This window comes from Brachyistius frenatus, unplaced genomic scaffold (assembly GCF_029030835.1).
Source record: "Brachyistius frenatus isolate BFR_SWC_R1_liver_20210118 unplaced genomic scaffold, ASM2903083v1 Contig_79, whole genome shotgun sequence".
NCBI classification, from domain to species: Eukaryota; Metazoa; Chordata; class Actinopteri; family Embiotocidae; genus Brachyistius; species Brachyistius frenatus.
The window spans coordinates 1,728,912-1,742,500 of record NW_027210678.1 but is presented as its reverse complement, the minus strand read 5'-3'; the positions used below and the strand labels follow the sequence as shown (position 1 = coordinate 1,742,500).

The 13,589-nt window shown below is 45.0% G+C and overlaps 1 protein-coding gene across 1 annotated transcript in view; it reads left to right on the top strand.

Moving 5' to 3' along the window:
* Positions 1-13,589, top strand: part of LOC138626927 (receptor-type tyrosine-protein phosphatase N2-like) — a 157,220-nt gene that overhangs the window by 131,584 nt on the left and 12,047 nt on the right. The window contains 4 exon segments of the mRNA XM_069708940.1: positions 1,524-1,643; positions 2,342-2,508; positions 7,200-7,253; positions 10,837-10,901. Coding sequence (XP_069565041.1) covers positions 1,524-1,643; positions 2,342-2,508; positions 7,200-7,253; positions 10,837-10,901 — 406 coding nt within the window.

Sequence of the window (13,589 nt, the reverse complement as noted above, 5' to 3'; positions counted from 1 at the left end):
GGTCCCCCTGTCAGACGAGTCGTGTCGTCCTACAGCCGGTCGCTGCTGTTACTGTTGATCTAATCAAAGACAGCTCGGTTAACACGTGAAGCGAGACGCGACACCAAACTATCAATCAGACAGGACTTCAGGAAGTTCAGCACAAATAAGTAAACAGACAAACAAGACCTGAGCAGTAACAACTCAAAAGAACAACAACAAAAATGTGGTTAAAAAGGAATTTCTCGTCTTATTTTTTTTTTTATATTAAACCAAAGAAGGAGGAAAACAATCAAAACATGTCTTTTCGTGAACAAAACATTTTAACGTCAACATTTACTTTTGTCTCCCCCTACAGTCAGAGGAAGTAATTACAATAACCCCATCACAGGAGTCAGCTCTTCAAAACACATCAACTCATTTCAGCCATTTAAGTTGAGCTGAAGTCGAGTCCCAGATCTGAACGCAGCGCTGAAGAAATGTGTCTCAAATAAAGATGATTTAAAGAGTCGGCCCGGGACGACTTCGTCTCGGCTTCGTTACGTGGCCTCTTGTTGTGTTTTGACTGAGCCGGCGTTACCGCGTCTTCATCGTGCTGCTTTTTAATCAGGAGCGAGATTATTACAGCTCATAAATATGAGTTTTTAAAAAAAATTATCATTTGAACAAAGCGACTTCTCACCCCGTCAGCTGAAGCAAATGAACACCCCCCCCCCCCCCACCACCAAAAAAAAGAGAGAGAAGTGCACTGTCACATTTTTTAGATCCATGAGACTCATCAGTGAAGAGTCAGGGGAGGTGGGGGGTGGGGGGGGGGGCAGTAATTCAACGCCTGCCGCAATTAATGTCGGCTGAATCTCCGTCAAGGTGTGCGGTGGCAGGTGCAGCCGTCTTGATTATCCAGCGATGATGTGGGAGCGTTTTTTGTTTTGTTTTATGGTTTCCATTAACGGCCCGACTGTTTCCTCCAATCGGAGTCCAAACGGCCCTCCTGAGCGAACCCCCCCCCCCCTCCCTCCTCTCCCCCCACATCACCCTCCAGCTATGAGGATATGACTGCCGGCAGGAAAAAAATACGACCCAGCTGGGGGGGGGGGGGGGGACAGCCTCATTACTCCTCACCATGCTTCATTTTCTTGCTTCAACCCCCCCCCCCAAAAAAAAGAAAAACAACAAGCCACATCTACTCGTCCAGAAACGATACCGAGCACCGTAATTACACGACTTCTGGTCCGGGAGCCAAACGAGTGGGAGAGCGAGGACACGCGGTCGCTGGGTCCTGTTGGCAGATTTTTTTCGGGAGGTGTTGAAAGCTTCTTAATGAGATCGTCTTCCTAAAAAAAAAAAAAAAAAAAAAAAATCAGACTCTCCACCGTCTGAGCGCTCGACATCTAAATAAACTTTGGAAGTTTTTCAAGAACATAAGTAACAAAGATCATCTGTAGTTTTGAGAGAAACTCGCATGTTGAATCTAGAAAGAAAAAAAAGTCACAATTAGATTCAACATTTTTTTTTAGTCATTTTGCTGTTTTTTGTTTTTGCAGATGGTTTGGGAGAACGGCTGCGTCGTCATCGTCATGCTGACGCCTCTCGTCGAGAGCGGGGTGAAGCAGTGCTACCATTACTGGCCGGACGAAGGGTCCAACCTCTACCACATCTACGAGGTAAAGTCGACGCCTCGTATCTACTGCGTGATGATTGGTCGATTCAGTCTCATAGTGTCAAAGTTTTCCTAAACCAGAAATATACGATTATTTAACTCGAAAGCTAATCATTGTTTAATAAAGCGTTTAGTCTTTCATAACAGACCGGATATAAAAGTGTTCGCAGCTTCAGGTCTGAAAAATTAGGCTGAAGTGTCTTCAGCTGTAATACCAGCGAGTGCCACTAGAGGTCGGCTCCAAAAAGCCTCCGGCTCCATAGACTCCCATTCAACTTCTGTCATCAAATCCAAAGTGAATAAAATGTGTCCATCAGTTCTCTCGGTGTTGTTAGCTAAAGTCACTCCTTCTTCTTAGTTTTCTGGAGGTCCATCTGAAAATAATCCCTCATTCATTAGAAAAGAAGATTCAAGAAGACCTGTTTTTGGGGGCGTGTCTGTTTGATTGACAGGCCTGTGGTGCAGTCAGGTTACAGCTATCGGTGGGCGGGACGTAGTATCGTCAGGTTTCCAATCAGATCGGTCAGATCCACCGCTGGCTCCCCCCCCCCCCCGCTCGTCCAAATATGGTCACTTCCTTCATAACAGGTGTTCACGAACTAACGGGTGACGTCATCGTGCCAGAAGTTGAATTTAGACCTACTTCCCTGACTTCCCTGAGTCCGGTTCGCGGTGCGTTAACGTGTCGCCGCGTCCTTGCAGGTGAACCTGGTGTCCGAACACATCTGGTGCGACGACTTCCTGGTTCGCAGCTTCTACCTGAAGAACATGCAGACCAACGAGACGCGGACCGTCACTCAGTTCCACTTCCTGACCTGGTTGAACCAGAACGTCCCGGAGACCAGCCGGACGCTGCTCGACTTCCGCAGGTAGGGAGCTTCTTCGGGAAAAGTTTAAACCTTCTGGTTCGTCGCTATGGCGCTACGAACCGTCGCCTATGTCTTTCACCCGGTGAGGATCGGTGCGACGTGGCCGTCGTCCTCTGCTGTTGGTTCGTTGGGTTTTTGAAAATATCTTTTTTTTTTTTTTTATTCCAACCTTTAAAAAAAACAAAAACGGGTCCTCAAATGCACCACGGTCAGCGGAGCGGCAATTTCCACCAAACTTTTCTTCAACCGTTGAAAAGCGACTTCCTCGCAGCAATAATAACTTCAAACTTCTCACTTTTCTCCCGGGAGGTTTTGACTGGTGACTCCGAGACGAGGGCGGAAAACATATCTTCATAACGTCCGACGATCGGCGTTCATTTCCCCGTCGACAACGGTGTGATTCAGGACGCGTTGAGGATCCTTTCTTCCCGGCCTCCTTCTTCCCCTTCGACCTCTTTCTAAACCGATATACCGTATTGCCTGTTCGGCGCTAGCCGTCTCGGCCCCTCCCCCTTGTTTTCCTTTCTGTGTCCTCCCGGTGTCCCGGGACATGAAGAGTGAGAGTTTGTGGTCACGGCTATTATAAAAGGGTCTGGTGGGCGTCGCCACCCACCATCAGAGAGGAAATATTGCCTTTCCTGGCGGGGCGGCGGGGTCAGCACACAATGAAGGAAGCTGCACGGGGAGAAATTCTTCACTTTTATTGGTGCTATAGCAGCCGCCCCCCTCCCCTCCCCCCTCCCCCTCCCCCCCTCCCCCCCCCCTTTTTTTTTTTTTTTTTTTTTGTCACCTCGATGATTTGAGGACGCCGGTCGAAGCGTCTCTCCATCTTTTATGCTTTTGCCGGCATGTTCACTCACTCGCACCGGACTGACCCCCCCCCCCCCCGTTTTACCAGCTAACTAGCGGTTGCCAGTGTCATTTTTGTGATGTTGCAGCTAGTAATATAAGCCCAGTTGCATAGTCACAAAAGTGATCATTGGAGACTGTGACTCTACAACCGAGGGGCCTCACGGGGCCCTCCCCCACCCCTCCCTTTATTACCCCCCCCCCCCCCCCCGTCTTCTCCTCCTTCATCCCTGTCCTCTTTTCCTCTTCCTCTGTCCTCGCTGTGCTCGGTGACCTGAGATGACCTCTTTGCCTTTTTTTGCTTGCTCATGGTTTGCTTGACTGCCTCCGATCCCCCCCCTCCCCCCATCCTCTCTCGCCATGCCTCCCTTCCTGTCCTTCTCGCTTTTGTCTTTCTCCTTCCGTCTCTCCTGAAGACTTCTGTCCAAGAATACGTCCACGCTAGGAAAAGACTATTTAAAAAAAAAAAAAAAATTTGGGCACCTGACCGACTGTTTCTGAGGTAAAACGGACGTCAAACGGATTCACGATCGGCAATCAAATCACCGTTTTTCTGCTCGCTCGGTGGTCTGAAGACAGAAACAGAGCTTTATGTAAATGAGGAGTTTTATTTTAGGATTAGTGAAACACACCCAGGAGAATAAAACAAATGTCGCGTTGCAGACGTCGACCCTGATCACACAAAAAAAAAAAATCCTCAAATACTGATGTTGCTTTGACACGTTAGAGAGTGTTTGTTAAGAGTGGACATATTCAGAGTATCTCATCCCTCCCTCCATCTGGGGGTCTCCGTCTCCGTCTCCGTCTCCATCTCCGTCGAGCTCTTCCTCTCTTTTGTATCTGGCTCTTCATCTCTGTGTCTGTTTCTCTCCATCGAGCTTGAGTCTCTCTTACAGGACATTTTCTTTTTGAATCTAACACCCCTCTCTACGCCCCCCCCCTCACCCCCCCTCTCGCCCCCTCCCTCCACCTAAAAAAAAAAGAAAGCAAAAAACTCCCCCGCCCGCCACCGCCGGTTGGTGATCCTCTGCAGGCCTGTTTCCATGGTAACAACACTTTTGATTGTCTGCAGTGAGCTCTGACTTTTCAATTCTTTTTTATTTTATTTTTGTGTGGGAGCGTAGGATGGAAATGTGTGTTCGGTGGAAAAGACTTTTTTTTTTTGCGACGTCGCCTGTGTAACGTTAAACACACAATAAGTTTCTTGTAAAAAATTCTGTTTTTGAAAGGATTACGGGAAGCACAGCCCTTCTCGCCGCGGATGAATAATCTTCTGATTGTTTTATTCCGATGGAAAAGTTTTGAAATGTTTAATCAGCATCTGGATCTGAAGCCTGTACTACGAAGCAGGATGGGATGCATTGCTCTCTGAACTTGTGCTGCAGACCTGACCTGCTCCGCAGATAACAGATCAAAATGTTATGCAAATGCAGAAGTGCTACAACGTGCAATACCACCGAGTGCCACTAGAGGTCGGCTCCAAAAAAAGCCTCCAACTCCACAGATTCCCATCCAACTTCTTTCATGAAATACAAAGTCAATAAAAAAAATTCCAGGAGTTATCATGGTGTCGTTAGCTGAAGTCGTTCCTAATTATTAGTTTTCTGGCGCTCCATCTGAAAGTAATCCCTCATTCATTAGAAAATAAGCTTCAAAAAGTCCCCCTTTGACACAGGGGGGGGGGGGGGCGTGTCTGTTTGATTGACAGATGCAGTCAGGATTCTGCTATAAGTGGGCGGGGCGTAGTGTCCCAATCAGATCAAGTTAGATCCACGGCTCGCTCCTCCCCCCCAGCTCGTCCAAATATGGTCACTTCCTGCTCCAAAATAACAAGACGGCAACTTGACGAAACGCTAAAGTCAACAATTCAGAGCAGCAGTTCGCCAACAAAATGGTCGACGCCTACTAACCAATCCACCGTCTTGGAAAATAATGCACCACCAATCACAGGAGATCTCGCTGTGGTGATGAATCTGTCTCATGGCAGCGCAGCGGATGCGTTGAATTCCTTCGGCGGACCCGAAAATACAGAAGTTACAGCTCTGTTAGCTATAAAAGCATCGAGCCTCCCTGCGTTTGATGCCGTGGCCGAACTTTCCACCAAATCTCTTTGAAAATATGCGAAATGTGTCAAATTTCCCTCCAAACATTAAATGACCACAGAAACTTCCAGTTTAAGGAAAAAAAAAACAAAGTAAAGTGAAGCTTCAACACTGCAGGTTTGAGGCTTCTTCCCCTTCCTGTCTGAGTGATGCATAATGAATCACACACACACACACACACACACACACACACACACACACACACACACACACACACACACACACACACACACACACACACACACACACACACACAGCGTACCTTTACATAATAAGCTCCAGCTGAATATTGTTATTTAGAGTTATCGCCATGAAATGGAATCAGAGATGATCTCCAGCTGAGATCAAACTCGGCCGTCTTTCTTCTCGCTCCGATAGAAGTTGCGTGTTTGTGCAGATCCAACGGCTGCTGGTGCTTTTTGATGAGCAAGGTGTGAAGTTTTTGTTTTTTTTAACCACCATCTTTAAAAAAATAAATAAAAGATTTTCAGAAATATCTCATCTGATGTGGAATATTAGAAAAGTTTCTAAATATTTCCGCCGTGCAACGTCGTTCATTTTGAAACGAGCACCAGGAAGAAAATCTATACTTTTTAATGAACTGGGAGGTTTTTTTTGTTTTTCCATCAGCGAAGTAAACGTGAAGTTAACGGTGAGAACTTCGTGTTGCTGGATTCATTTTCCATCATATTTTTTTTACTGCTGTGTCTTTTAACATATTCTATACTTTGACTTTAATTGTATTGGTTTAGTTTGATTGTTAAATTATATCATCACAAATGAAATGAAACATTTGACTCGGTGAATATTTAATGTCACACATCTGTTTTCAGAGTGTACTTCTTCCTGCACGAGGATAAACCAGCTGTTCTCAGTCGCAGGGCGTCAAATAGTGACGTTTTATTAAAGCCTTTAGCGTCACGTAGATACGCACGAGGTAACCGTGAGGTCAGAGGTCAGAGGTCAGACCGGCGTTCAAGCCCAGGAAAAAGCTAAACGAGATGCAGATTTCTGTTTAAGTAACGTATCACATTTAACTTACATAACGTGGGTAAAGTAAATACCGCGCCTCGGGTAACGTTACTTACATTATTTATTTATTTTTACAAACAGTAGAAAACTCAGTTTACCATTTGAGCAATCAGTTATCTTGCTTAAGGTAAAAGTAAAATGGTGAAATATAACTTGACATAAATGACTTATTGGAACCCAAACCGTCGTCTTTACGTCGCCGTAACCGGGTTATATTTGGCGCTGAAACGTAACTCACCTCGTTGCTCGTGTACGAGACGCCAGCTGGCTTTAACAGAAAAACGTCTCCGGGATGAGAACAGGTCGGATAAACTGTGGCCTTAAATAATCTGTAAAATGCCGCTTTTGCAGCGACATGTGGAGCTGAACTTCTGACGACTTAAAAATGTGACGTCGTACAGCGATACAGGATGAAACTGACATTTCAGGTGTTTGATAGTCGTTCGGTACAAAATGTTCACGACGAAATCACAGGTTGGAAAATATTCTCGAAGCCGCACAGCTGAAACCGGCGGAGCGAGACGTGTCCGTCCTCGGGAACATTTCTGTTTTTGTCCCTATTAGAAACTACGCAGCACGGTGCATGCTGTTCTTTGTGGTTATTATTTTTTCTCACAAAAAAAGCCCCACGAGTCGGTGGCTGTATGTGTTTCTGTTAACGCTGATGCTTTTCACTGACTTTTTTTTTTTCTCTTCTTCTTTTTACAGGAAAGTTAACAAGTGCTACCGGGGACGCTCGTGTCCTATCATAGTCCACTGCAGGTAAGTAGAACAACAAACATGATCACTGTTCATTTCTTTAAAAGGGCTCCAGCTTCACAGTCAGAGTTATGAAAAAAACAGAAAAAGCCTTTTGACGGCCGGAGATCTTTTATGAAATATTCTGCTGGGTGTTTCGACGGCTTGAAGCTCGGGTCCCTCGCGGCCGCCATTTTCATTTTCATTTTCTGGTCGACGTTTTCCGTCGCTCGTCGGCGCGTCGAGGTGCTGCAAACGTTTTTAAAACGAGAGGTTGGACAGAAAAAGTTGAGATTTTTAATTTGAGAAACTGTCGGCGGAGGAGGGCAACTTTTAATTGGAGGCACTTCAAAGTTTGGTCGGTCAGAGCCGGTGGGTGAGAGGCAAAGAGAGGGGGGAGGGGGGTTTGCAGCTGTTGTGTGTGCGGAGTCACATCTGCATACCCCCCCCCCTCCCACCCCACCGCCCACCACCACCACCTGAGGAAATAACTCAGACCAGCGAGACATAATTAAATCGGTGTTTAGCAGAAAAAAAATCTGCCAGTCTTTTGTGGGAACATCCTCCGATGATTGGATTAGAAAAAAAAAAAAAAAAAAAAAGATAGCCCTCATGTCTGTCTGCTCACTCTGACAACCAAGTGATCTATTATTTAATATGGTGTAATGGCTCCTCCGCCGTGATGAAACTGTATATTTCTCTGCTAAACTGTCAGCCTTACTCCACAATATTAAACTTAAATCTTCATGCGAGCTGCAGCTGCATCTTCCTGGATGTCCTCGGTCAATGTTTACGACTCTCCGAAGTAAATGTAAATAAGACGTACAGTGGTTGGTTTGGTAACTGCTTCAGAGCGCAACCGTGCGTTTTTTCACGCTTAGACGAGGATAAAAAACGTAGTTTAGACGTAGCGTGGTGTCGTTTCGGAAATTACCCGAACATGTGAACGCATCGCAGAAATCTTCCCAGAAATCGTGTTTTTTTTTTTTTAACACGCTGATTTCTTCTGTCCAGCAGCAGCTAGTGACAAATAAACACTTTCAGCTTCCTCAGACGCCTTAATTGGTAAACTCGTTAGGTCGGTAGCCCCGCCCCCTTTTCTGTACGCTAGCCAAGATGGCGAGCGTTTAGAAAAACAGAGCTCGTTCCCAAAAAGACACGAGCGGCTCGAAGGCGTTCGTCCCTGTAGAGACTTTCAATTAGAGCCTCCGAAGGACGACAGCGCACGAAAGCATTTGTGGCGCTTCGCGTGTGCGGAGAGTCGAGCGAAGCGATCGGAAGGAACGTCGAGGAGCGAACGGACGAGAAGTTCAATCATCACGACGCCGGCTTTCTCTCTTCTGTCTGTCCTCGGTCGTCTCGTCTTCTTCCATCATTTTAAATAGAGTCGGAGAAGGCAGCAGACATCTTGACATGTTTACTCACAGCCCCTCGGGCACACACACACACACACACACACACACACACACACACACACACACACACACACACACACACACACACACACACACACACACACACACACACACACACACACACACACACACACACACACACACACACACACACACACACACACACACACACACACACACACACACGTCACATATCTTTGATCACCTTGTAATGATCCTGGCAAGGTGCAGCCATACGAGAGATCTGTAATCACGCTGTAATAACCTGTATGGCACACACACACACACACACACACACACACACACACACACACACACACACACACACACACACACACACACACACACACACACACACACACTGCGGTGGTACTTCTCAATTACTGCAGAACATATCAGAGTCCCAGTGAAAATGAAATATTCAGGAAGTATGGACTCATGCCAGCACACACACACACACACACACACACACACACACACACACACACACACACACACACACACACACACACACACACACACACACACACACACACCACGAATTTGTTGGATTACACAGCAGCCCATGAAATAGACTGGTAGGGGTGCAGACATCAATTTTGAACACTTGAAATAAATCTGGGATACAAAATATTCCCTCCACATACATTTCAGCGTCTAATTCATCTTTTGCCGGCTGTATTGAGTTTTTTTTTTTTTTTTTTTTTTTTTTTTTAGAATAGAAGCATTTCATCTGCCTATAATAATATTTAAAAAAAACAGGTTTATATTTTTACGTTATTCTAATTCCTGACCAGAAAACGAAGCCTTTCTGTTCCATAATTACGCACCTTTGAAGTTGTTTATCCCCCTGAAATAGCGTTATAAGACTCATAAACCTCCTCGACATATTAAATCTGTGTGACTGCCGCTCACCTGCTGGAGTCAGGTTACGTCTGTCTCCGCTGCAGGAACAAAACAAAAAAAGAAACACAAAAAAGACATGAATATGGTAGAAGATACAGAATAAGTAGAGTAAATCAGCCGATGTGTGTTATTCAGATTTCATTACTTAACTGTGTAATTTTGCAGCAGCCTCGGGACTCGCTGACGTGCCAGCAATCCTGCCAAGTTTCTCTCGATGTCTGTCTAGGTTTCAAAATTTAATACTTTTTTTCAAGGGGTTTGACAATCTTATTTAAATTTGCGTCCTAGAGAACATTTATTCCTCCTTGTCTGGATGGAAAATTCATCTGTGACAGCCGAGAAACCTGCAAAACACAAAACGATGGAGGATCAGATGAGGATTCTGACGACATCAGTGATCGATGTTCACCTTATTCAGTGCTTAATAAATATACATGAATACAGACTTCAAGATCTTGTTTGGATCTTTTTCGTTCAAAAGTATTTGTTTTATATAACCTTGAGAGTAAATGGAAACTCAAGTAGGAGAGTTTATAAAACAACATCCACGGTGAGTCGACAACTGGATTTCTTGAAGAAATCTTCTGGATCACACGCGAAACATCTTCCAGAAACTAAAGAAGTCCAGTTGCCTTTAGGTAAAAATCTGGGACTGACTATAACCTGGATGTACTGTAATACTTTAATAAAAAAAATTAAAAAAAGAACTATAATAGTATTTAACAACCAGCAACAAATGAAAACTCAATATGTTTATGTCATAGGATGTCATAGATGCAGTATCCGTAGCCGATGCAGAAGTGCCTTGAAGTGCAATACCACTGAGGGCCACTAGGGGGCTGGCTCCACAAAGAAAAAACACTCCATGGACTTCATTAAACTTCTCTCATGAACTCAGTAAATGTTTCCTACAAGTCATTTTGGTGTCGTTAGTTAAATCCCCTCCTCCTGATCAGTGTCCTGGTGGTCCTTTGATTGACAGGCCTGGGGTGCAGTCAGGTTTCTTGCTATAAGTGGGCGGGGCTTAGTGTTCCCGGGAATCTCGATCAGATCCGCCGCTCGCTCTTCCCCAGCTCGTCCAAATATGGTCACGTGTTATAACATCAAAGTAAAACAAAATATGATTTCAAAAAGGAATATACGACAGAATATGGAAATTGACGTGAAATCGGGATCAAACACATTAACTGATGACAAGTGATCAATTACCGGATTGGTGATCAGAAGTGACGAGAGACGATCGGACGGGTTGAATTAACGCTCGTCTCTCTTTCGGTTCTCTGCAGCGACGGTTCAGGAAGATCCGGGACGTACGTCCTCGTCGACATGGTCCTCAACAAGATGGCCAAAGGTGGGTGTCGTCTTTTTCTTTCTCCCGGTGTGCAGCGGTGTTACCGTGGCAACGTGTTTCCCCCCCCACCTCCCCCCCACCATCATCAAAGTTGTATTTTAATTTTTTGATGTTATGACATCAGATGACTGCATTAAAAGATAATAACATTTAATGAGATAATTAGAGTGACGAGTCGGTTCGGATGATGACGGCGACTCGCTGCGAGAACAAACTGATTTCTGCGTTATTCATTATTTTTATTAGCTGCTGCTTAATTAGCGCAAACGAGTATCTGTTTCATCATCTCAGTTGATGCTCCGCTGCTTCGGTGACACGCTGCAGCTCGGTTTGTTGTTGTTGTTTTTGTTTCTCGCGTCACGCCAACACTTAAACTCTGGAGAAAGAGTCGCCGTGACTTCAACGACACGACGGCAGGAAGAGAAGCCGAGGACGCGTCGCGCTGCTCTGAAGAGCGCCGGCTGGTTTGAACCTGAAGCGGACCTCCAACTCTTTGTTCGAAGCGTCGTCACGACTCACAGCCTCGTGCATTTGGGTTTTTTAAAAGCAGATTGCGCAATAATTACTATAACTACCGTGTGATGTAATTAACGCAGAGTCATGATTATGGAGACGGACTGAAGGTTTCACAGGTCGGGACACAAAGTTAAGTCTTGTCCGATTATATTCATTTAATACCAAATGTTTAGATGTGTTTTGAAGAAGTTACTTCTCCTGTGTAGTTGAGTAATAACTTATTAATAACCCTCTTTTAGGGCTTCTGTATTTATTGACGTTTTTTTGATGTAAAATAAGTCCTTAAAGTCCCTTTTCGACAGCAGGGTTTCCGTTATGAGACATTTTTTCAAGGTCCAAAGATAATTATCTAAAAATTCACGAACACGCAATTACAACATGCTGCTAAAAACATACATGAAACATACCTAAGACCCAGAATTAAAAGACAATAACAGCACAGACCAACTAAGTATGTCTTATCGTAAAACATTAACAATCAATAAGTTTCTGTTGAGTTGTTTGAAACGGTATCTGATGTTTGACGATATCAGTTGTGTCTAAATCCACTAAACTAAAGACAGAAGCTGATATCCAGACTCACAGTTTGTGCTGATTGTACGTGTGTGTAAGTGTGTGTCTGCGTATCTCTGTGTTTCTTTGTGTGTGTGTGTGTGTGTGTGTGTGTGTGTGTGTGTGTGTGTGTGTGTGTGTGTGTGTGTGTGTGTGTGTGTGTGTGTGTGTGTGTGTGTGTGTGTGTGTGTCCCGTGGCGGTGCTGCTGCTGTAGCAGAACGAGCTCCTGGGTCTTTAATTCCAGATCAAAGGTTCAACTCGGGCATCAGTGGCCGTTTCCCAGGCTGTCACACTGTGATCGGGGGCCCCTCCTCGGGCACCCAGGGGCCGGGAGGGAGGAGCAGGGGGGGAGTGGGGGCGGGGGGGGGTCATCTGTGCTCTTTTATATCTGTGTCCTGAATCCCAAAGTTACTCAGAAAAAAACAACAACCTTGAGTTTCAAAACCTCAATCGAGGAGAATTTTTGAAAATTTGTCTGGAAAACATGAAAAAACTGAATTTTGTCTTTTGACGTCTCCACTTCCACTTTTGCTGCTTTAATGTCAGATAATCTGAGCAGAACGTCGATTTATTGACCGTCGGTGTGTTTCCGGAAACCAATCGGTGTCATATCCCTTCAAAAAAAAAAATTAAAAAAAATGAATGATCGCATGTCATACTTTTATAAACTTTCTATTTATTTAATATACTGTTGTACTTTATGGGAGCTACGTTCAGGTGACGTGACGACAAATTGAATTGTGTGACCAGTTAAAGAAAATCTTATTTTATTGTGAAAAGCCGGGTGTCCTTGCACCTCGGCAGCTTTTAGAAAAAGCAGATTTGTTCGGTGGCAGAAAGAACTTTTGTCTTCAGAGGAAACACGTCCGCTCGTCATTCACAATAATTATCTTTCACTTTGCATTTCTTTATTTCTAATCTTTTGCACGTCGGTCGGAAGAGAAAGAAAAACAGGAGATTAAGTAACCTTCGGGCTCAAAGCTCAAAACGAACACGTTACCTGCGGGTTTTTTTCTCGTTTCCGACGAATCTAGCGCTGAAAAGGTTGTCTGTGCGCTGAGCGTGAGAACGAACAGCTGCGACTCTTCACCGCTCGAAGACGCCTCGTTTTAGGTTTTTGTCGTCTTCCTCGAGATGACATCACGTAGATTACCTCTGGAAGTAAATCTGCTTCATAAAATCTTCTCCACCATTTAATAAGCTTGTTTCCCTCCTCTTCATCGCTGCTTCATCGCTCCCCCTCCCCTCCCCTTGTGGTGGAGGTTTTTTTTTGTCTGTCCTGAGAAGCTCGTGGCCCCCAGGTTTGCAGGCTTCCTTCGTCCTGATCAAAGACAACTTCCCACCCTCCTCCTCCTCCTCCTCCTCCTTCTCCTCCTCCTTCTCCTCCTCGTCTCTCTTCATTCCAACTGTTCTCCCAACGAGTGAATTGTAAATTTGCCCGAGAATTATAGCGATGCAGCGAGGTTGAGGAGGTTATTGCTGTGGTTCTCACGTTTTTTTGTTGTGTTTTTTTTTCCAAAAGGCTTCCCCATTTCTCTCCTAACACACACACACACACACACACACACACACACACACACACACACACACACACACACACACACACACACACACACACA